The 24,698-nt window shown below is 43.2% G+C and overlaps 1 protein-coding gene across 3 annotated transcripts in view; it reads right to left on the bottom strand.

Annotated features, from left to right (window-relative positions):
• arhgef10 (Rho guanine nucleotide exchange factor 10) overlaps positions 1 to 24,698 on the bottom strand; it is a 243,141-nt gene that overhangs the window by 35,318 nt on the left and 183,125 nt on the right. For all 3 annotated transcript variants that reach the window (XM_033020671.1, XM_033020673.1, XM_033020674.1), the window contains 2 exons: positions 23,983 to 24,206; positions 12,254 to 12,411 (listed from right to left, as the gene is read on the bottom strand). In XM_033020671.1, the coding sequence (XP_032876562.1) occupies positions 12,254 to 12,411; positions 23,983 to 24,206 (382 nt within the window). The remainder of the gene's footprint in view (positions 1 to 12,253; positions 12,412 to 23,982; positions 24,207 to 24,698) is intronic.

Genomic DNA, 24,698 nt, shown 5'->3' with positions numbered 1-24,698 from the left:
CAGCACCTCTGCGTCGCTAATGTTTCCAACGATGATGAATGAATGAATGACAGTGGCATAGTTGGTAGATTTGCTGCCTCACAGAGCCGGAGGCCCGGATTTGATCCTGACCACGGAGCTGTCATGTCAACCACGGAGGTCGCATGTTCTTCCTGTGACCGCGTGGGTTTTCTCCAGGTGCTCCGGGTTCCTCCCACATCCCAAAGACCTGCAGGTCCCTGTAAATTGGCTCTAGTGTGTAGGGAGTGGATGTGAAAGTGGGATAACATAACGGGTGATCGTCAATAGGTGTGGACGGTGATCTGTCGGCCCTGTTTTCATGCTGTATCTTTAAACTGAGAGGCCACAGCTGGAGTACTGTGTAGTTCTGGCCGCCCACACTACAGGATGAATGAATGCATTGGGGAGGGAGGAGAGGAGTTTCAATGGATAGAGCATTTCCGTAACAAGGAGACAGGGCTAATTGTAAGAAACGTTTCCCCATCACCAGAGGGCAGGAAAGGTGCAGTATATTTAGGGAGGGTCCAAGAAATAATTTATTAACACAGGAATCTGGAATACATTGCCTGAGGAGGTGGAGGCAGAGATTCTCACAACAGTTAAACATCGAGATTGAGGATTTAAATCACCATGGCGTAGAAGGCTATGGACCAAGTGCTGGAAAATAAAATTAGTACAGGTAGTCCCTTGTTGGCCAGCATGGGCACTTTGGGCCAAAGGGTCTGTTTTCATGTTGCACAACTCTAGGACATTTACTGAGGCTTTGTGGACTTTGATGCATTTTCAAGGTAAATTCAAAATGAAGTTGATGTTGATTCATGCTGTAAACTGCAGTGTCTCCACAGCAACGACATTAGAATTGTATCAATCTATAGGCCCCTTCACTTATCTAAGGTTCAGACAAATCCCTATCTGCACAGTGGCGCAGCAATAGAGTTGCTGCCTTTTAGCACCAGAGACCCGGGTTTCATCCTGACTACAGGTGCTGTCTGTATGGAGTTTATACGTACCTACTGTGACTGCATGAGTTTTCTCGGGGTTCAACGGTTTCCTCCCACACTCCAAAGACATGCAGATTTGTAGGTTAATTGGCTTCTGTAAAATTCTAAATTGTCCCTAGTGTGTAGGATAATGTTATTGTGAGGAGTGTGATCGCTATTCGGCATGGACGTGGTGGGCCGAAGGGCCTGTTTCCACACTGTATGTCTTAAAGTCTAAATCCATTCCTTTAACTATAGAAAGAACATTTGAACTTACACTTCCATTTTAGAGGTTTAATCTCTCATTTTGCATGAAACACAGCAGGAACAAAGCTGTATATGTTTTAAAAAATCAATCTGCTCTTTTATACAGAACTGGCAAAACTAGTTAGCCATATAATTATGTTGTGTGTCTCAACGTTTTGCAAACGGCACATTTTTCTCAGCAGACTAAACTGAGATATAGCACACTGCTTTTGTCCCTCTTACACCCTCAAAAACATGTCAAGGAACAGCACTGATTCCATGAGAACTGGCCATCTTGTTTACCAGGATTTCTGACCCTCCAACAAACCAAAAGTTTTTACAAGTTCAATAAATAACAAAGAATCTTTGAAGCATGCCATGTGGAATATCAACGTCAGAAACAATTACTATGTTTAAGGCCATTTAGACAGACACAAATTGGCAAGGCAAAAGAGGATTTGGTCCAAAAGCATGCAAATGGGATTCACGTAGATGGGCAAGGAGGTCAGTATGGTGTTGTTGCCCGAAGGGCATCTTTCTGTGCTACACAACTCTATAATATCGGGTCTGAAGAAGGGTCTTGACCCGAAACATCACCTATATTTTTTTCCAGAAATGCTGCCTGACCCGCTGAGTTACTCCAGCATTTTGTATCCATCTATAATATTAAAGCAAGGCTGGGGGTGGAAAGCGCTAGCACCAGTTGTGAATACAGCTATGTGCTTTGCTTATTCTGCATCATGAGGTGTTCACAAAGAAAGAAAGAAAGACTACCTGGACGTATTTAAGGATGATTTGAGAAATTTAACATAAATCTTTATGGCTTTTAAAGGTCAATAATTAAACCATAGTAAATGAAAGTTAAAGATAGTAAATTAACTCTGATTCTGGGACAAGGAGCAGCCAGTCTTAGTTCAATGCTGGCTTCAGTACTGTGGTCATAGTTGCCTGTGGAGTTTGCATTTTCATGCCTCAACTGTGATTGTTTTCTCTCTTCTGCAATTAAAGCCCATCCCTTTCCCTGGAATGTCAAACCCAGTTTGCACAGTACATTTAATCTGCAGCATTATAATGTATAAAACATGACTAGTCCGATCAAATGCAGGGAGGTCCCTGGATTCCATTTCAGTGAAGCAGCAGTCAGCTCACTGGACCTGAGTTTGACCTTACACGTACGTACTGACTATGTCATAGAATCATACAGCGTGGAAACAGGCCCTTCAGCCCACCTTGTACTTGAGTTTGACTTGACAGTATTCATGTAGAGCATTATCTGCCCTGTTTGGGGAGCTTGCAAAACAAAGCTTTTCTCTGTACTTTGGTACACACGTAACAATAATAAACCTAAACCTATTCTCAACCTTTAATAGTTCATGTTAATATCTCACCGTGGTTTGCTTGAAAGGTTTCCTCCCATATCCAAAGTCGTGCCAGTATTTGTCTAATGGCATACACCCTAGTAGAGTTGATCAAAGGAACTTGGTTGAGCATGAGGCAAAGTAAGTTGCTGGTTTACAGGGAAATAGTTTAGTTTAGTTTATTATTATTGTCAACTGTATCAAGATGCAGTGAACAGTTTTTGTCGCTTGCTACTCAGTCAGCGAAAAGACGATACATGATTACAATTAAGCCATTCACAGTGTACAGATACAGGATAAAGGGTATAAGATTTAGTTTAGTTTATTGTCACGTGCACCGAGGTACAGTGAAAAGCTTTTATTGCGTGCTAACCAGTCAGTGGAAAGACATGTAGTGCAAGGATAAGTTCCAATAAAGTCCAATTAAAGATAGTTCGAGGGTCTCCAATTAATGTAAAAAGGTCAGGATCATTCTCCAGCTGGTGAGAGGACAGTTCAGTTGCCTGATAACTATTAGTAAGAACGGCTTGGGATTGCAGGCTCGAATGGCCAACTCCTGCACCTATTTTTCTATGTTTTTCTATTTGGAACCCGACGGGCTGAATGGCTTCTTGGGACAGAACAGAATCATTACAAATACAATGCAATTTTAACCTTCAATTCTAAAATATTCTAATCTGATAGAATTCGGTAATGACGAGTGTCAAATATTTGTTAACCTGGCTAGTAACCTTGCTGATAGAGAGGGTGGAGGATTTATACAAATTGATGTAATTCCTTTCCGTCTCGATGCACATCATTTACCCACACCCAGAGAAACGTTTCCAGAACTCAAACAGCAATACCAGCTTCTGCTGTTTGACAGGGTAAGGAGAGGGTTGTGCAGATGTAAATACTGTACACCTCACAAACTATCAGTGACAGAGGACACAAGGAATTGCAAATGATGGAATTTTGAGCAAGACACAAAGTACTGGAGGAACTCAGCAATATGGAGATCTCCTGCAGAGCAGATTAGTTTATCTTGGCATGATGTTCATCATGGATATCGTGGGCCGAAGGGCCTGTTCCCGCGCTGTCCTATTCTATGTTCTAAAAACAACTATTGTAGACACTGAGAGGCAAACGTGTTTGAAGTTTCCTTAAAGTTAGGAACAATTGTTCTGCTCTTTACTTGATGAGGGGTGAGTATAAATTCATAGACAATAGACAATAGGTGCAGGATTAGGCCATTCGGCCCTTCGAGCCAGCACCGCCATTCACTGTAATCATGGCTGATCATCCACAATCAGTACCCATTGTCGTATCTTGTCAATCCTATTTCAAAGGTAATGTTGGAAAAATGAAAAAAAACATTCAGCTGTTCTCAAACCGTGCTGTAATACGTCCCAATAAAATGCTTTCTACCGATGCACCATAGAAAGCATTTTATCGGAATACATCACAGCATGGTTTGGGAACAGCTCCAACCAAGACTACAAAAAATTGCAGAGTTGTGGACGCAGCCCAGACCATCAAGCAAACCAACCTCCTTCCATTGACCCCATCTACATTTCATACTGCCTTGGCAAAACCACCAACATAATCAAGGACCAGTCTCACCCCAGTCACTCCCTCTTCTCCCCTCTCCCATCAGGCAAGAGATACTGAAGTTTAAAAACACACACCTCCAGACTCAGGGACAGTTTCTTTCCAGCTGTTATCAGACAACTGAATAGTTTTCTCACCAACTAGAGAACAGCCCTGACCTCCCATCTACCTCATTGGGGTCCTTCGCACTATCTTCAATTAGACTTTACAGGACCTTATCTTGCACTAAACGTTATACCCTTTATCCTGTATTTGTACACTGTGGATGGCTTGATGGTAATCAGATATAGTCTTTCCACTGACTGGACAGCCCCCAACAATAAGCTTTTCACTGTCCCTCGGTACATGGACAATAATAAACAAAAATAAACTAAACAACATGGGCTGAGGGTGAAAACAAGATTCCTATTTCCCCGACTTGCTGCCCTCCTATCCTCCCTCCTTCTCCTCTAAGCAGAACAAGCTGATGATGAGTCAGGCTGGCATCTTCTCCTTGAGCCATGGAATCGTGCAGCATGGAAACAGCCCTACAGCCGCGCACAATTCTCCACGGGTCACCCTAAGCTCTGCAGTGACAGGAATGCCCGAGGGCAACGGTATGCCCATTTCATTTCTTCTGTCTGCAAATTAATCTGCAGCAAAATAGGTCAGTGATTGAAGTGGAATCTGTCTCAATGCTGTCAGGAACTGTTTAATTACAGAGTCGAAATGCAGAAATACGGTTTACATTCTTGCTGAAATGTAAAAAGTAATTTTGACCAAATAAAATATGTCAGATGAAGGTGGAAAGATGCAGAAAGATATTTGTATTAATATATTCCAGCTCTTCATTCATAACTGAGGATATAATTTCCATGCACTGTAAAACGTCCTTTGAATTTTCCTTTCCAACTGAATGCTGCTCTTATCCACAAAGACAAAAGGCACGCTCAGAGGCACTTGTTTGATAATGTTTACAATGTCTGCAGCCCAGTGACAGTGTTTCTGTTATGAGATTCACATAAACCCTATTATAATCAACAATGGTTGCTCTTCATTGAGTATTTTTAAAACAGAGATTGATAGATTATTGATTAGTACGGGTGTCAAAGGTTATGGGAGAAGGCAGGAGAATGGGGTTGAGAGAGAAAGATAAATCAGCCATGATTGAACGGCAGAGTAGATTCGATGGGCCGAATGGGCCAATTCTGCTCCGATGATTTATGAACTTATAAACCCGCAATGGATGAGGAGGAGGTAAAGGTGGGCAAAATGGTGGAATTGAAGGCCAGGTCGTGTCAACATCTGAGGGCTTGTTGCTGAGAGTGGTTCTGCCCATCATGTGCTCAATGCAGACTCGGAATCTGAGTATGTACAAAACAATGGTGAGACTGTGTCTGGAGTATTTGGCACAGTTCGGTCACCACAGTATCGGAAGGATGTGACAAAGCTAGAGAGGTTACAGAAAAGGTTGGCCACCATCTTGCCAAGACTGTCGGGCTTGTGTTATAATGACTGGAGGGATAGACTGGGGCTATTTCCCTAGATGTAAAGGAGGCTACGAGTTGACCTCATAGAGATTTATAAAATCCCAAGAGGCATACATAAGATGGATGAACACAGTCTTTTTCCCAGGTTAGGGGAGACTAAAACTAAAGGCTCAGATTTAAGGTGAAAGGGAAACATTTTTAAAGGGAGCTGAATGCAAGACTTTCCATTTGGTGGGCATATGGATTGAGCTGCCAAAGGAAGCCTGAGAAACGGGTACAATGACAAAGTTTAAAAGACATTTGGAAAGGTTCATGAATGGGAAAGGATCAGAAGGACACAGGCAACTTGTCAGCATGAATGAGTTCGACCAAATGGCCTGTTTTCATGCTGTATTGCTCTATGACTCCAATATTGAGTTTAGACAAAGTCAGGCTTGGCAATAATGGTTTAAACAGACCAAATGACAATTATTATGCAGTCTCCTAAATAGCTGAGTGAAAGGAAGACAATATTTATTCTTTACATTTTTATTTAGTCTGAAGAAGGGACCTGACCTGAAACATCACCTATCCATGTTCTCCAGAAATGCTGCCTGACCCATTCATTACTCCAACATTTTGTGTCTTTGGTATAAACCAGCATCTGCAGTTCCTTATCATTACTACATTTTTTCTAATGAGATTCACAGCTAATGGGAGTAGGCGTAAATCAGAAAAAATGAAGAGGTTAAAAAAACAGTATTATCCATAATTAAAGGTTGCAAACACTTTGCCATTCCGTACACTAGTTACACGAGAAGTAAGCATATTTAAATAAAGACAAATTAATTTTCACATTCAATTCTCTGCGCATGATTACATTTTCCTCCTTCAGACTTTGACTTGTTGGAAGGCAAGACTGAGAAGCTGCTGAACTTTTAGTTGCACGGGCACCATCACAGGATTTTGAATGACTCAGAACGCATGTCGAATGTGCACAGAACATTGAGCAATTTAACCTTCCTGAGCTAGTCGTCAGCACTAGCTTTAGTAAAACAGACTAGAAGGCAGGTGAGAACCAGAGTGGGAGACATTGTTGAAATATTTTAACAGCATACACATCTGAGAGCTGAATTAAAATTCGAAGGTCACAAAGACATAATTGAAGTTTAGTTTAGAGATACAGTGCGGAAACAGACCCTTCGGCCAACCGAGTTCACGCCGACCAGCGATCAAACAATAGTTTTATCCCACACTACGTTGCAGGTTAATTGGCCAATTAACCTGCAACGTGTCTTTGAAGTGTGGGAAGAAACCGGAGCATCCGGAGAAAACCTACATGGTCACAGGGAAAACATACAAACTCTGTACAGAAACTACCAGAATTGACAGAGCTACAGAGCAGTGAACTTTAACCTTGCAAAGAAACCTTGCAGCAGCTCTCAGCCTGCAACTCTGCCTGCTCAGGTTAGGTGACAATCAGCCTTAGCTCTCCCTCTCAGTTACCTTGCTTAATGGATTCCAGCTGCTTTTAAATTCCTCTTGTATTTCTGCTCCCTCCAGTCCGCACATCAAAGTTCAGTAAAATATCCATCACGGCAATAAATGGTTCCTGCCCACATCACCCTGTTGCTGCCGGAAACACCTGAATTAAAACTGTAACTGTTCTGCATGGACTGGTTGCTTCACGCCCTGGTTCGGCAACTCGAACGCCAGGGAACGACGGAGAATAAAGAAGTGGTAGAGTTCCCGGTCCATCACAAGTACTGGCCTCCACACCAATGAAGGGATCTATAGGAGGCTCTGCCTCAAACAGGGAGCCAGCATCATCAAAGACCCACACCATCCTGGCCTTGCTTGCATTTTGCTCCTGCCATCGGGAAGAAGGTATAGGAGTCTGAAAACTGTGATAACCAGGCTCAAGAATAGCTTCTTCCCATCAACCTTCAGACTCTTGAACACTACACAACACCAACCTCAACTATGAACTATGGACCATCTTCGGTTACACAAAGGACTTTAGTTTTTTTTTGCACTAGGATTGTGGTTATTAATTTATTGATTTTTTGTTTATTATATATTATCGATGGGTATTGTGTTTTTCAGGCATGTTATGCTGCTGCAAGAATTTCAAGACCCCATTGTCGGTACATCTGACAATTAAACACTTGACTGCTCAGTAAAGAAAAATCCACATAACAAAGAGGTGATCAAGTTGCAATAATATTGAATGGTAAAGGAAAATGGGGAGAGAGCGATTGCTCGAGCACTAGATCTAATTCGTTTGCCAAAACACTGGCATTGTGAGGGCATTCGATGCTACACTGATCCATTTGCTATGAATCCACTGGGGATAAAAACAACCATCTGCCATCTAGCATGTTCTGTACATAAACTACAAGTCGAGTTTCTTTTAATTTATGGTCACAGAGTGAAAAAATGGTGTTGCCAAGCAAAATAAAACTTTCATCATCACAAATCTGGCATACAGAGTATAGTGCGCACTCCATCCAGTGATGGGGCAAAGCAAGCATCCCAGATTACGCTCATAGTAATTGTTCTGCCCGTGGGAAATATGTTTAAGTGAGCTTTTCACAAGATAATTACTCTGTATGTAAGATAACAGGGACTGGCACATTTCCAAACTGCTGCCACATGTATTTCTATTAAACCCACTCCAGAGGTTTAATAACACAGTATAATGTGGCACTTCCAGTCAGCACTGCACACTGGAGGTGTGTTTACAACACATGGTGAACTCAAGCCCTATCTGTTCCCTCAGGTTTACCAAACACAGCAGAACTGAAGATTCCCATCCAGACAGACAGATCTGCGCAAATAAATGTCACAAATTTTGACTGTAACTGTCCTGCATGGACTGGTTGTATCACGCCCTGGTTCGGCAACTTGAATGCCCGGGAACGACGGAGATTACAAGCAAATTAGAGATTGGTCTCCTAATTTGAGGAAGGACATCCTTGTGATTGAGGCAGTGCAGCGTAGGTTCACGAGATTGATCCCTGGGATGGCGGGACTGTCACAAGAGGAAAGATTGAAAAGACTAGGCTTGTATTCACTGGCGTTTAGAAGGATGAGGGGAGATCTCATAGAAACATATAAAATTATAAAAGGACTGGACAAGCTAGATGCAGGAAAAATGTTCCCAATGTTGGGCGAGTCCAGAACCAGGGGCCACAGTCTTAGAATAAAGGGGGGGCCATTTAAGGCTGAGGTGAGAAAAAAAATTTTCACCCAGAGAGTGGTGAATTTGTGGAATTCCCTGCCACTGAGGGCAGTGGAGGCCAAGTCACTGGATAGATTTAAGAGAGAGTTAGACAGAGCTCTTGGGGCTAGTGGAATCAAGGGATATGGGGAGAAGGCAGGATCAGGTTATTGATTGGGGACAATCAGCCACTATCACAATGAATGGTGGTGCTGGCTCGAAGGGCCGAATGGCCTCCTCCTGCACCTATTTTCTATGTTTCTATGTTTCAATGGTAGAGTTCCCAATTTTACTGATTAGTAAAATCATTACATCAAAGTACATTCTGTAACATTTAAATGTCCTAACAAATTGCTTTTGACAGACAATTAAATTCCGTCTCCCAGCAATATGCTGGCAGATTATTTGGGAGGTGACAGAATAATATGAGATTATCTATCAGGCACTCTATTTTGTTAGATTTTTTAGATAGTTTATTGTGACACCGTACAGACAGCACCCTTAGTCAGGATCGAACCCAGGTCTTCGGCGCTGTAAGGCAGCAGCTTTACTGTTGTGCCACTCTGCCGCCCATAATAAACTACACTAAACTAAACTAAACCACCTGGGATTTGTATCTCATGACACTGATAGAATATGTGAAAATGGAGAAGCTTGCTGAAAGAAAACTCCTTTCTATCAACACTGCCTGGTACACCGCTCCAAATGGGGTCATAGGCTGCCCAGTATGAATATAGTAAAAAAAAAATACTTTAGCCGGTTCTAGGATAGGCATTAGAGGATCAGCAGTCCGGGCCTACAATTGGTGACTAATTAGGAAAATTAGGCTGTTTCCCAGCAGTAGATAATCCAGTTATGGGAAAGACAAGCAGATTGGGTAAAAACAACACTGAATAGTGAAGGCCAAGTTTCAACAGGATACCTTCAAAACATCATAAAGCTTCCATTTTACATGAACCTTTGAAGGTGTGCATGGTTTCAGGTTAATTAGCTACTATAAATTGTTTCATTCAGTAAGGGAGTGGATGCAAAAGTGGAATAACATAGAACTAGTGTAAATGGGTAATCTATGGTCAGCGAGGTCTCAGAGGCCTAAAGGGGTCTGTTTCGAAAAGGCTAAGGTTCACAGGGTTCTTGTGAACCTTCATGCTGTTTTGAAGGTATACTGCTGAAATTTAGAGGCACAGCTGCACAGCGGTAAAGTTGCTGCCTTACAGCGCCAGAGAACCGGGTTTGATCCTGACTATGGGCGCTGTCTGTACGAAGTTTGCACGTTTTCCCAGTGACCAGCAATGGGTTCACTCCGTGTGCTCTGGTTTCCTCCCACACTCCAAAGATGTACAGGTTTGTAGGCTAATTGGCTTGGTAAAATTGTAAATTGACCCTAGTGTGTGTAGGATAGTGTTAGTGCGTGGGGATCACGTACTCAATGGGCCGAAGAGCCTGTTTCCGTGCTGTATCGCTGAACTAAACTAAACGAGTTCATGGGAAACGTTTTTGTTTTTACAAGAAGTCAGAATAAAGAGTGCTTGGACATTTCAAAATGTTTGGCAATGAAGCCCATTATTCTTGTGTTGATGCCTCAGAAGGCAATGATGAGAATGACTGGTGGAAGATTCAGTACTAACTTTCAAGAGGATTTGAAACAATTGAAAAGGGAACATTTTGCAATGCTGTGTAAAAAGAGTTGGTGAGTGCGGACTAATTGAACAGTTTCATCAGATATGCGGGAGTGGGACCAGAGGTTCAATGGTCCTTCTGTGCTGTGTGATTCAATTGTGGCACTGCCTTTCTCTCTCTCCAACCCTCCCTGCAGTATAACTGAATCGTTGCATTTTATGTGAGCGATATGTATTTAAGAGTGAACTACTTGAAAGGTTTTGATTGAGGGAGAATCTAGGTGACAGTCACTCTAAGCTGGGCTAAGTCATAGAGTCGAACAGCGCGGATATAAGCCCTTTGGCCTAACTTGCTTACACTGACCAACGTGCACCATCTACGCCGGTCCCACCTGCCTGCGTTTGTCCCAAATCTATCGAAGTCTATCCTATCCATGTACCTGTCGAAATGTCTTTTAAACAAATTGTGATTGTACCTGCCTCAGCTGCATCCTCTGGCAGGTACTATCACAGGTTCCTATTAAATCTTGCCCCTTCATCTTAAAGAGGTGTACTGCAAAAACCATCAGAACTGTGGCGGTACCAATGCAAGGCTAAAAACGCATCTATCCTCAATCTCTTGAACAGGATTGCAATGGGAAAAATTAGTTCCATCAACTTCAAACAAAATCATTAAAGATAGAAGAGAACTATGTTCAGGGAAGTCCATCTGTTTGTAAATAATCTGTCCAAATTGAACAAATTACTTTGCAATGCTAACTATAAGAAATGGGTTATGGTTAACAGAACACTACAGCAAAGGCCTCACAGACATTCTGTGACGTGGCTAAGTCATGGATTTCTTTCCATGACAAGGTATAATTTCACCGTCAAATGTTGCCACCATCTTTTAAAATAAGTGAACTGGCTGAAATGTTTCGGAAGGCAATGCAGGTGCTGGTTTATACTGAAGATAGACACGAAATGCTGGAGTAACTTAGCGGGTCAGGCAGCATCTCTGGAGAAAAGCAATAGGTAATTTTTTGGGTCAGAAGGGTTCTGACCCGAAACGTCACCTAGAACATTTTCTCCAGGGATGCTGCCTGACCCGTAGTTACCCCAGCGTTTTGTGTAGATGAACTGTTTTCAGTTCCTCTCTACAGGTGCAGCCTGATTTGTTGAGTTTCCACCATTCTTTGTTCTTATTGCATGTTCTGTACTGTTGACTGAGAGCGTGCAAGATGCCACACTTTTTGTTGCTTCGGCATTGTTTTGGGGGTATTGCATTGGTAAAGCTGAAATCTTTAGGACGGTTGTCCTTTTATTTCTGAGAACCCACCTCATGGAGGAGGTCTGGTATTTTTTGTCTATATTTTATTAAAGATGAAATAATAAATAGTAAGAGAATATTAAATCATAAGGGCGGCACAGCAGCACAGCACTAGAATTGCTGTCTTAAAGCGCCAGAGATTCAGGTTCAATACTAACTACAGGTGCTGTCTATACGGAGTTTGCACGTTTTCACTGTGATTGTGTGCGATTTTTCCGGGTGCTCCGGTTTCCTCCCACACGCTAAAGACATAGACTTACTGGTTAATTGCCTTCAGTAAAATTGTAAATTGGCCCTAGTGTGCAGGAGTGTACGAGGTGATCACTGGTCGGCATGGACTCAGTGGGCTGAAGGGCCTGCTTCCATGCTGCATCTTGTAAGCCCGAAGTCTAAAGAACTTTGTATTCTGTAATTCAATGAATCAGTTAAATCTTGCAAAGACAATGAGGAGTTTGTGGTAAATGGATGGCATTGACCTACCTTCTGCCTTGGTAAAGATTGCGATATTTCCATTGACAAGTCCAGCGTACAGGCAGTGAAACCTATAGACCAGGCTCACCACCGTTGACTTGTCTGGAGCAGAGAAATGCTGAAGTCTTACTTTCTTCGATGCTTGATTGCTCTTGTACACTGAAATGCTGCAGAGAAACAAACAGGAAAGAATGTCCTCACAGTGATATGACCCATCCATTCCATGCCATGGTTAAAATCATAGATATCATCGCCTCGGGGAATGCCTGAATGCAGTTTTACTGAGCGTAATTCATTTAGACAGTTCTTGCCTTTACATTGTGGTATGAAATGGACGAGCAAATTGCCTGTTTGTTTTACATTTCCACAAACTTTTATTTGCAATAAAATCAATGGAATAAAAAGGCAATGAGGGGAAAGTGGATTGCAATCTCACCATTAGCCATTTTACAGCTAATACCTCCCGCATTGCAGTAACACTGGTTTCCTTTCAATGTGGTTTGCCCTCAGCTAAACATATCTGTCTTCCCGATTCACATTTAACCACTGATATTACAAGGTCAGTCAAAGCAAAATAATTTAGGCTAATGTCAGGAAAGCACATAGTTTAATGCATTTCCCCACTTTCATCTTAATATTTGAAGACAGATATGACGAATCTTCAGAATGAGCATGAAAATATTTTCTTTGAATTCAGAACAGGCACTTGCATATCAAAGACAGTTTATAAATAACGTGGCACCCTGGAGCCGCACTAATCTGTGTTATCAGAATGATAAAGGTGATGTTTGTCTGCAAATTCCCTCTGTAGCCCGCACGATTATCTGCAACTACACCACGCTGCCTCAGAAAAGCAGCCAACATAATCAAAGATTTGCCCTGCCCCAGTCACACCTCCTTCTCTCTGCTCCCATCAGCAGAGGTACAGAAGCTTGAAATGGAATGGAATGGAATACTTTATTGCCACATGTGTCAAGGCACAGTGAAATTCTTTGCTTAATCCAGTACCACCAGTCGCAGTAACAGCTTTTGACCCTCTGCTATCTGCTTCTTGCCCTCTGATTTTTGGGTCGAGACCCCTGATGCAGACTGAGAGTCAGGGGAAAGGGAAACGGGAGATATAGATGGTGATATAGAGAGATATAGAACAAATGAATGTAAGATATGCAAAAAGTAACGATGATCAAAGAAAGGTGGAGCTGACAATGGTTCATTGTTGGCTGTGGGTTGGTGATAACAAGTTATACAGACAGTGGAACTCAACAGGATGACAGTGAAACTAGTATGATGACTAGTGTGGGGTGGGGACAGAGAGGGGATGCAAGGGTTACTTGAAGTTAGAGTAATCAATATACATACTGCTGGATTGTAAGCTGCCCAAGCAAAATATCAGCTGCTGTTCCTCCAATTTGCATTTGGCCTCACTCTGACTAATGCCAGAAAGGTCAATATGGGAATGAGAAGGGGTATTAAAGTGTTTGGCAACCAGGAGATCACATAGGTCAGGGTGGAATGAGCGAAACGATCGCCAGTCTGAGCTTGGTCTCGCCGTAATACACGAGTCCACACCTGGAATAGTGGATACAGTAGATGAGGTTGGAGGAGGTGCAAGTGAACCTCTGCCTAACCTGAAAGGACTGTTGAGTTCCTGGACAGAGTCGAGGGACAAGGTACAGCAACAGGTGTTGCATCTCCTGTGGTTGCAGGGGAAGGGTAGCTTGGGAGGGGGTGGTTGGGTGGGAAGGGATGTGTTAGCCAGGGAGTTGCGGAGAGGACGGTCTCTGCAGAAAACGGAAAGGGGTGGAGATGGGAAGATGCAACTAGTGTTGGGATCCCGTTGGAGGTGGTGAAATTATCGGAGGATTATGTGTCATATGTGACGGTTGATGGGATTAAAGGTGAGGACTAGGGACTCTGTCTCTGTTGCAACCAGGGGGAGGGGGAATCAAGAGTGGAGCAGCGGGGTACCGAGAAGACACATGTGAGGGCTTCATTTATGATGGAGGGAAACCCCCGTTCACTAAAGAATGAGTACATCTCAGATGTCCTGGTATGGAACACCTCATCTTGGGCGCAGATGCGGCGTAGACCGAGGAATTGGGAGTAGGGAATAAAGTCTTTGCCGGGAAGCATGGTGGGAAGAAGTATAGCACAGCAGAACAGCATCTCTGGAGAAAAGGAATAGGTGACGTTTACAGTCGAGACCCTTATTCAGACAGAGTCAGGGGAAAGTCTGAAGCAGTGTCTCGACCGTAAATGTCACCTATTCCTTTTCTCCAGAGATGCTGTTTGACCCGCTAAGTTGCTCCAGCTGAGATAGAGCTTAGAGATGGGGTCAGTGCATGCCTGGAACGGGGATTGTTCGACGTACCCTATAGAGGGGCAGGCCTAGCCAGGGCCCATGCGAGTGCTTATGGCTATGCCTTTGATTTGGAGGAAGTGGGAGGAGTCGAAGAAGTTGTTGCGAGTAAGGACCGGCTCCGCTAGGTGGAGGAGAGTGTTTCTTCTTCTTCTTCTTCTTAAGCCCTTTGCTCCTCTATGGAGCATAGGCCATTGGCAAATGTCCTCCACCTCACTCGGTTATTGGCAGTTCTTTTGAGATCTCCCCAGTTGAGCCCACTCTCAGACATTTCTGTCCCCAGACACCTCTTCCAGCAGTTCCTGGGGTGACCTCTTTTCCTTTTTCCTTGGGGGTTCCATTTCAGGGCTAGCCGGGTGATGTTTGTGGCAGGTTTCCTGAGGCTGTGTCCAATCCAACGCCATTTTCTCCTTCAAATTTGTAAGTCAATGGGCTCCTGGCTTGTTCTTTTCCACAGGTCCACATTGCTTACTTTGTCTCTCCACCAGATGTTATTCTCCTAAGGCAGCTGTTAATGAATGTTTGCAGCCTGTTTGTAGTGTGTTTTGTTGTTTTCCATGTCTCTGATCCATACAGCATCACCTGTTTCACATTTGAGTTAAAGATGCATATTTTGGTGTTGATTGAGATTGGTGTTTTGAGCTCCAGATCTTCGTGAGCATGTTAAACACCACCCTAGCCTTATTGATTCTATTTTTTACATCTACCTCTGCCCCTCCGGTGATGCCCACAACACTGCCTAGGTATGTGAATGTTTCTACCTCCTCTAGAGCAGTGTTATGCATAAGGATAGGGTTGCTGGTTTTGGAGTGGATCCTCATCACCTGTGTCTTTGCTGTATTGGGTGTAAGACCAAGTTTTGTTGCAGCGTGTGAGAGTCTGTCCATCTTCTCCTGCATTTGCATCTGTGTGTGTAAGGAGAGCTATGTTGTCTGCAAATTCAAGATCATCTAGCTGCTCCCACATTGTCCACTTTATTCCATTTCTTTTCCCTTCAGTTGTTTTCATCATGTTCCAGTCAATTGCCAGGAGGAACAGGAATGGTGACAATAGACATCCCTGCTTGTCGCCCGTCCCGACACTAAACCTCTGAGAGAGCTGGCCTGCATGCATAACTTTGCATGAGGTTCCATCATACGAGTTCTTGACTAAGTTTATGATCTTGGTCGCAATTCCATAGTGGTCCATTAGGCGCCATAGTATTGTCCTATCTAAGCTGTCAAACGCTTTCTCAAAGTCGATGAAGTTGATGTACATTGTGTTCCATTCAATAGACTGCTCAATGATAGTGCGTAGTGTTGTTATGTGGTCTGTGCATGAGCGATCCTTCCTGAATCCTGCTTGCTGGTCCCGTAGCCTCTTGTCTACAGCTTCCTGAAGACGGTTGAGGATGACCCGGTTGAGAATTTTACTGGGTACAGAAAGTAGGGTGATCCCTCGGTAGTTGTCACATTTTATTAGGTCACATTTTTTTGGCAGTTTCACGATGTATCCCTCTGCCCATTCTGTGGGTGTCTTTTCCTCTTCCCTAATTCTCCCAAAAAAGCCACAGAGCATGTCTGTTGATGAGTCTATATCTACTTTCAGGGCTTCAGGTGGAATATTGTCAGGGCCAGCAGCCTTGCCAGTTTTCTGTTGCTTGATTGCAGCCTTTACTTCTGATTTTGTTGGTCTGTCACACTTAATTTGTAGTGGTATCCTGCCTTTGGGAATGTGTGTCTGTACAGCCGGTGGTGGCCTGTTTAGGACCTTCAAAATGTTCTACCCATCTGTCGAGCTGCGCCTCCTGGGTTGAAAGCAGTTGACCGTTCTTGTCTGTAATTGGTTTATTACTATGCAAACATGTCCCGGACAATTTCCTTATGATGGTATCTAACTCCCTCATGTTCCTTTGAATCGCCGCAATGTCGGCCTCTTTGGCTAGCCTCTCCACCTGTGTTCTCTTGTCCCTCCTGATGTTCTTTCGCACTTCTTTGTGGCATCTGTTGTACTCCTTTTGGGCTAAAGCCTTTTCAGCTCTCGTTCTTCAGTTGTTCACTTTGTCCTTTAACTTTCTCCTCTGTTGGATTGTGTTGAGGGTTTTTGGTGTTATCCACTCGTTGTGCTTTTGGGTCCTTCTCCATAGAGTCTCCTCACAGGTTGAGCTCCAAGCAGCTTTTAGGTGTTCCCACTCCTCATTTATTGTCATTTATTCCTCCTCCACTGTAGCTCTGTGTTTTCCCTTGAGAGGGTATCCTTGAAATTCTTCACCACTTTGGTACTACTGAGATATTCAATGTTGTATTTAGCTCTTTGACTTTTGGCCTGGAGCTGTCTCTTCAGCCTCAGCTTGAATTTCCCTACCAGGAGGTGGTGGCTTGAAGCTGCGTCTGCTCCTCTTCTCGTTCTGACATCTTCCATGGACCTTCTGAACTTTTTACTGATACAGATGGGGTCAATTTAATTTTCTGTGACGTGATCTGATGACACCCAAGTTGTTTTGTAGATTGTTTTATGAGGGAATACACTTCCCCAATCACTAGGTTATTGTTAACACAGGTCTCAGCAAACATCTCGCCATTTTCATTCATTTTCCCCACTCTATGCTTTCCCATTACAGCCTCATATCTCTCATTTTGGCCTCCAAACTTAGCTTTGAAGTCAACCATGAGGATAATGAGGTCTCTGCCTCCAATACGACCAAGTAGATGGTTCAAGCTGTCATAGAACCTGCCTTTGACCTCATCCTCTGCATCGTTGGTGGGTGCATAACATTGGATTATGTGAGCTTTCATTCATTTGTTGTTGGTTTTTGAAGGTTGCGGTGAAGAGGTGAGAGCTGATGGGTTCCCATGCCGTTAGAGCCTTTCTAGCATCCTTCGCCATCATGATAGCCACTCCCTCTGCATGCTTCACTCCCTCTTCTTCCTGTCCGGAGTGGATAATGGACTGCTCGCTGACCAATTTGATCTCCGCTGACTGTGTCCATCTTGTTTCAGCCAAGCCCTGGACTAAAGGATTGTAGCGCACCATTTTGTTGGCATAATTGTGGCAGCCTTGCCAGCCTGGAACATGGTTCGGATGTACCATGTCCCCACAAGGATGGATTTCTTTGTCGTCAGTAGATATGTCAGCTTCCCAGCGCCCTTGAGGGTTTGGCTGGGAAGTGTCATGTTCCCCATCGCTGGGACACCTTCTTCAACCAAGTGTGTAACTTGGTTTTCATTTGTCATTGTTTCTGTAACTCACACTGTTTTCCAGGGTGGGGTAGTTAACCCCACATCCAACCCCCAACCTGGAGGACCAGGGACTGCTTCGTCTGCCTCCTCACCCTAGACCTGTCCGGTTTGGTTGAACCTGCCAGGGATATGAAACCCCATCAGACATAGCTCTCAGGATCACTGGAGTACACAAGCCTCTCCTCCATGTCAAGGATGCAGCCAGGAGAGGGGGAGGAGAGTGTTAGCAGAGAGAAATTAGTTGGATCTACGGTTGAGGAAGAAAAAACAGAAGGCTTGAAGGCCTTCCTGGTGGAGGATGGAGGTGTAGAGTGACTGAATGTCCATGGTGAAGATGAGGGAACAAGGCACTGGAAAACAGACGACATTAAAGAGATGAATGGCTCGTGAGGTATCTTGGACATAGGTTGGGAGGGGTTGAACCTGAAGGCACAGGTTTAAGGTGAGAAGGGAGAGATTTTAAGGAGGGGCAATATTTTCACACAGAGGGTGGTGGGTATAGGCAACAAGCTGCCAGTAAAGGGAGGTACATCACAGTGTTTAAGAAGTATTCTGATTCTTCTGCGCCACAAAAGGTATTCTGACGGGATCCACCTTAACCTGGTATGTTAACTGCTCTGTTATTGAACCCACAGAGAGTGATGAACACAGCCCAGTCCATTATGGAGGACAAATAACCAGCTATTTAAAAGGCTCATAAACTGTGTTAGTTGGTAACATTTCACCAAAGACTGCAATGTGCCATCGGCTCAGTTGTACAATGGTTCCCTGTCCTGTGTTACATCCTTAAAATGCTGTTAAACAGCTTGGCACAGGAACCGCTCACTGGCACATCACCTATGGGACTATTTACAGCAGATCTAAGTGCGTTATGTTATCGTCATCTTCTGAAAGCAGTCCGAAGAAAGGTCCCGATCAGAAACGTCACCTATCATTGTCCTCCAGAGATGCTTCCTGACCTGCTGAGTTACTCTAGCACTTTGTGTTCAATGCAAGATTTCAACATCTGCAGCTTCTTGTCTTAGAATCTTACAGCGTGGAAACAAGCCCTTCGACCCAACTTGCCCATTCCAGCCAACATGTCCCATCTACACTAGTCCCACCTGCCTGCGTTTGGCCCATATCCCTCCAAACCTGTCCTTTCCATTCACTTGTCTAAATGTTTCTTAAACGAGCCTCATCAACTACCTCCTCCAGCAGCTCGTTCCAGACACCCACCACCATTTGTGTGAAAACTTTACCCCTCAGGTTCCTATTAAATCTTTTCTGCTTCACCTTAAACCTATGCCCGCTGGATCTCGATATGTGTTGAGATTTTATTATTACGTTAGGTAATAATGAAAGGTGAATATTTACAACCTGGGGATCTGTTCTAACAGCATGTAGGAAATGCCTGAATTGAATAGTGGGCTACTGAAGGGGAAGGGCATTTCTAAACCTGATATCTTCAAGATCAAATGCATTAAATGCTGTGAACAGCAAAATCTCAAGTTCAACTGGAGGCTAATTATGGCTGCTAAAGGGAATGTGCCCCTTCGTGTATATCCAAAGCCCAGTGAATGCAAGGTCAAAACAAATCACAATAACATGGATGGCTCTTTACTCGGTTTCCATTGTATCTCATTCAAAGATGCTTTGTGTTAACTGGCAACGTCATTGGTGTCTGCTCAGTTGTGATCTGCTTTGGCCTGGCTGATGTTTGAGCCAGTTATCCATGTGTAACATGAGATGATTGATAGTTCGCTCTTCTTGCTGTAACATCCTAAAGACAAAAGTCTTCACTAAAACACCGCACCCTGGTCGTAATTGGACACGGCAATTCCCTTGAAAACACAAACCACTTTATGTATATCAGGAGCCACAACAGAGGAGACATCCATTTAAAAATGCATTTTGCCTTTGATGTGCCGTCATAGGCTTTGGCTGCCTGAGGAAGAAAGTGTTGGAAAGAGGTCGTGTTACTCACTTGCAGAGGAACCTTGATTTACTGATAAGAGTTATAGGGAGTCATACAGCGCAATGTAAAGCCCTTTCTCTTTGACATTTTAGTTAACAAGGTGACGACAATTTAGAGCTTGGCTTGTGAATGTGCACGACACATGTATCACCAGGGCACTGCAATTCAATGGCTGCGGTTCGAGTGACCAGTTCTGGAGCAACGTGTTCACACGTGTTCCTCACCTAGTCCAATTCTTCCCTTGAAGTAGAACCTACAGGCTCATTCCAATTCAAGGGATAATTTGTGGAATGTGAGGAGGGTCACTGGGGCGAAATTGGTTCTGTTGTGGGCCAGTTTGACCAGATCACAGTTTGTATGACACCGTCTAATATGGAAGCTGGATTTTTATTGAATGCTAGATGTTTACCATGTTTATAAAGTACCAAGTTTTGTAACATTTATTGATAAATGCATTTATTTTAAATCATACCACATATGAATAGAAATTTTAATCAATTATTCTCGATAATAATTAAGAAATCATTTGTCTGTACAATTTTACAGTTCATTTATTCTTTTTCACACAAGGTGGGTGTATGGAACAAGCTGTCGGAGGAGGTAGTTGAGGCAGGTACTATCGCAACATTTAAGTAACATTTTGACAGGTACATGGATAGAACAGGATGAGAGGGTTATGGAGCAAATGCAGGCAGGTGGGACTAATGTAGATGGGACATGTTGGTCGGTGTGAGCAAGTTGGACTGAAGGGCCTGTTTCCACGATGTATAATTGTATGACTCTCGATTACTATTCAATCGTTAAAAAAAAGATTAAATATATACAGTGGCTTGCAAAAGTATTCATACCCCTTGAACCTTTCCACATATTGTCACGTTACAACCACAAACGTAAATGTATTGTATTGGGATTTTATGTGATAGACAAACACAAAGTGGCGCATAATTGTGAAGTGGAAGGAAAATGATACGTGGTTTTCAAATTTTTTTACAAATAAAAAACTGAAAAGTGTGGCATGCAAAAGTATTCAGCCCCCTTTACTCTGATACCCCTAAATAAAATCCAGTGCAACCAATTGCCTTCAGAAGTCACCTAATTAGTAAATAGAGTCCACTTGTGTGTAATTAATCTCAGAATAAATACAGCTGTTCTGTGAAGGCCTCAGAGGTTTGTTAGAGAACATTAGTGAACAAACAGCATCGTGAAGCCCAAGGAACACACCAGACAGGTCAGGGATAAGGTTGTGGAGAAGTTTAAAGCAGGGTTAGGTTATAAAAAAATATCCTAAGCTTTGAACATCTCACGGAGCACTGTTCAATCCATCATCCGAAAATGGAAAGAGTATGGCACAACTGCAAACCTACCAAGACATGGCCGTCCACCTAAACTGACAGGCCGGGCATGGAGAGCATTGATCAGAGAAGCAGCTATGGTAACTCTGGAGGAGCTGCAGAGATCCACAGCTCAGGTGGGAGAATCTGTCCACAGGACAACTATTAGTCGTGCACTCCACAAATCGGGCCTTTATGGAAGAGTGGCAAGAAGAAAGCCATTGTTGAAAAAAAGCCATAAGAAGTCCCGTTTGCAGTTTGCCACAAGCCATGTGGGGGACACAGCAAACATGTGGAGGAAGGTGCTCTGGTCAGATGAGACCAAAATTGAAGTTTTTGGCCTAAATGCAAAACGCTATGTGTGGCGGAAAACTAACACTGCACATCACCCTGAACACACCTTCCCCACTGTGAAACATGGTGGTGGCAGCATCATGCTGTGGGGATGCTTTTCTTCAGCAGGGACAGGGAAGCTGGACAGAGTTGATGGGAAGATGGATGGAGCCAAATACAGGGCAATCTTGGAAGAAAACCTGTTAAGAGTCTGCAAAAGACTTGAGACTGGGGCGGAGGTTCACCTTCCAGCAGGACAACAACCCTAAACATACAGCCAGAGCTACAATGGAATGGTTTAGATCAAAGCATATTCATGTGTTAGAATGGCCCAGTCAAAGTCCAGACCTAAATCCAATTGAGAATCTCTGGCAAGACTTGAAAATTGCTGTTCACAGACGCTCTCCATCCAATCTGACTGAGCTTGAGCTATTTTGCAAAGAAGAATGGGCAAACATTTCAGTCTCTAGATGTGCAAAGCTGGTAGAGACATACCCCAAAAGACTTGCAGCTGTAATTGCAGCGAAAGGTGGTTCTATAAAGTATTGACCCAGGGGGGCTGAATACTTTTGCACGCCACACTTTTCAGTTTTTTATTTGTAAAAAAATTTGAAAACCATGTATCATTTTCCTTCCACTTCACAATTATGCGCCACTTTGTGTTGGTCTATCACATAAAATCTCAATAAAATACATTTACGTTTGTGGATGTAACGTGACAAAATGTGGAAAAGTTCAAGGGGTATGAATACTTTTGCAAGCCACTGTATGTTGTCTTTTAGATTGTAATTTTTCAATACTTCACAGCACAAGATGAAAACAGGCTTTGTTTTAGAGGACAGTGCTACATGAAATCAATAAAACTTTATGCCACTAAGTGGGTAAACAGAAAATACTCAACAAAAGTAGGAAAAAAAGCCTTTGATTAGAAAATGTGAAACTATGAAAGAGAGTTTATGTCATCCTGACATTCAAAGCCTCACATCTTGAGATGGAACTTTGCCAAAGATCTTCTGATGAGATGGGAGGCATCCAGTCAAAACAAGGCTGTAGTGTTCAAGGCCAGTTTGTACAAGAGCTTCTAGTACCATTATTTAGATTTCTCAGTTACGTTGGCTGAGAATGGTTTAATCTCAAAGTGTCAGGATGAAAGGGTTTCAATGCAGGCCGCATTTCTGTACTAAAGGGACACAAATCTCACACAGTGGTGCAGCGGTATAGTTGCTGCCTTACAGCGTCAGAGACCCGGGGTTCAATCCTAACTACGGGTGCTGTCTGTACGGAGTTTGTACGTTCTTCTTGGGACCGTGTGTGGTTTCTCCACGTACTTCTTGGGACCGTGTGAGGTTTTCCCCCACATTCCAAAGACGTGCAAGTTTGCAGGTTAATTGGATTCTGTAAAATTGTCCCTAGTCTGTGGGATGGAACTAGTGTATGGGGGATTGTTGGTTGTGTGGACTCGGTGGGCCAAAGGGCCTGCTTCCACACTGTATCTCTAGACTAAATGAAACTAAACTCATTACATAATAACAAGAGAATTACAGATACTGGTATATCTGCCTGACCCACTGAGTAACTCCAACATTTTGTGTCAATCTATGATTATACACCTTTATAAGGAGATTGTAATGTTGTTGAAATTTCAAAACACACATACAATCCACCCCAACATCATCTAGTTCCCCAAATTTCCCATGTCATGCAGTCAGCTACCCTTCTCTTAAACATCTGCCTAAGTTTCAGAGACATCTGTTGAGCGGCATGGAACTATAACCTGGGGCCAATTCTTCTGATTCCACCATCTCCCCTAAGTTGCTGCCTTACAGTGAGTGAGAAGACAGTCAAGTTATTGCGGCTGGGAGAAATTCCTCCACAGATTAAAGAGCAAGGTTTGCCTGTCCTGCGACTGGCACGGACACACACCAACAAGTGAACTCATCTTTTAAATTCACAGGACTGGCTACACATGCATAATTGGAGCATCCATTCATTCCACTCATCTATGTAACTTTTTCACACAAAGGGTGGTGGATATATGGAATCAGTTGCCAGGGGAGGTAGTTGAGGCAAGTACTATCACAATGTTTAAGAAACATTTAGACACGGACATGGATTGTATAGGTTTAGAGGGATATGGGCCATACGCAGACAGGTGGAACTAGTGTAGATGGGACATGTTGCCCAGCATGGGAAAGTTGGGCCTAAGGACCTGTTTCCACACTGTATGACTCTATCTCAGTAAAGACCAGGCAAGTAAAAAATGGCTGTATAGTTCTTTAAATAAAGTGGACAAATGATAATATTAATAACCACAGATTACCCTAGCATTTGGGTAGCTTTTTAAATAACGAACAATTAGTGTTCCATAGAAAGACCGCAGGTCGGTGGGCGAATCTGGTGTCATTACAGGTTTAGCAATGTGTTGATTTTAATTTTTATTTGTCCTGTTTGGTAAGAAACAAAGTGTAACCAGTTAGAATCAGTGCACCCTTTATACTAAACACTGAAATGTTTTCATATCTAATCACTTTCGTTCTCACCTGCCTTCCTCCATTCCAAGACAGATCGTTGGGCTCTCAGTGGCTTTTGAAGTTGCAGCTTCGGAGTTGGGAAAGACTTTGGCATCTTTGGGTCTGTCTTCACATGGCACATATGCCATGGCCAGTATACGAGACTCAACGTTGAAGCATTCGATGACTTTCGGATTGGAGTTGTGAAGTGCGACGATGGTGATCTGCCCCATTTGATTCGTGCAGCTTCCAATCTGCTCAATGAAACAAGGGAGTTGGATACCTAGAAATGTGGTTACTTTCACAATCTATTGTAAATATTTTATTACCTGTAATGTCCATACATTTCTCCTACTATCCTGCTCCCTTTCCCCTCCCCTCCACCAACTAATTGTTCCCTTCCACCCACATCCTTCCCTCTGGCTTTACATTTCACTCCTCTCACATTTCACTGTCTTATCAAAATAAACCAAAATCAATGCAACTAAAACTCAATATATGTTCCGTTCAGAATGTAAGATGGAGAGAAGGCAGATTTACTCATTCCATAGAAAACTCAGCAGTCTATGAACCATGCTGTCTGCTATTCAAGTGCATCTTGAAATATCTGAAGAAGGGTCTCGACCCGAAACGTTACCCATTCCTTCTCTCCAGAAATGCTGCCTGTCCCGCTGAGTTACTCCAGCATTTTGTGTCTAACCTGAAATACTGAGTTGTCTAATATTCAGATGCATTTTTAATTACTC

The sequence above is a fragment of the Amblyraja radiata genome, chromosome 5, assembly GCF_010909765.2.
Source record: "Amblyraja radiata isolate CabotCenter1 chromosome 5, sAmbRad1.1.pri, whole genome shotgun sequence".
NCBI classification, from domain to species: Eukaryota; Metazoa; Chordata; class Chondrichthyes; order Rajiformes; family Rajidae; genus Amblyraja; species Amblyraja radiata.
This window is presented reverse-complemented; position numbering and strand designations above follow the sequence as displayed.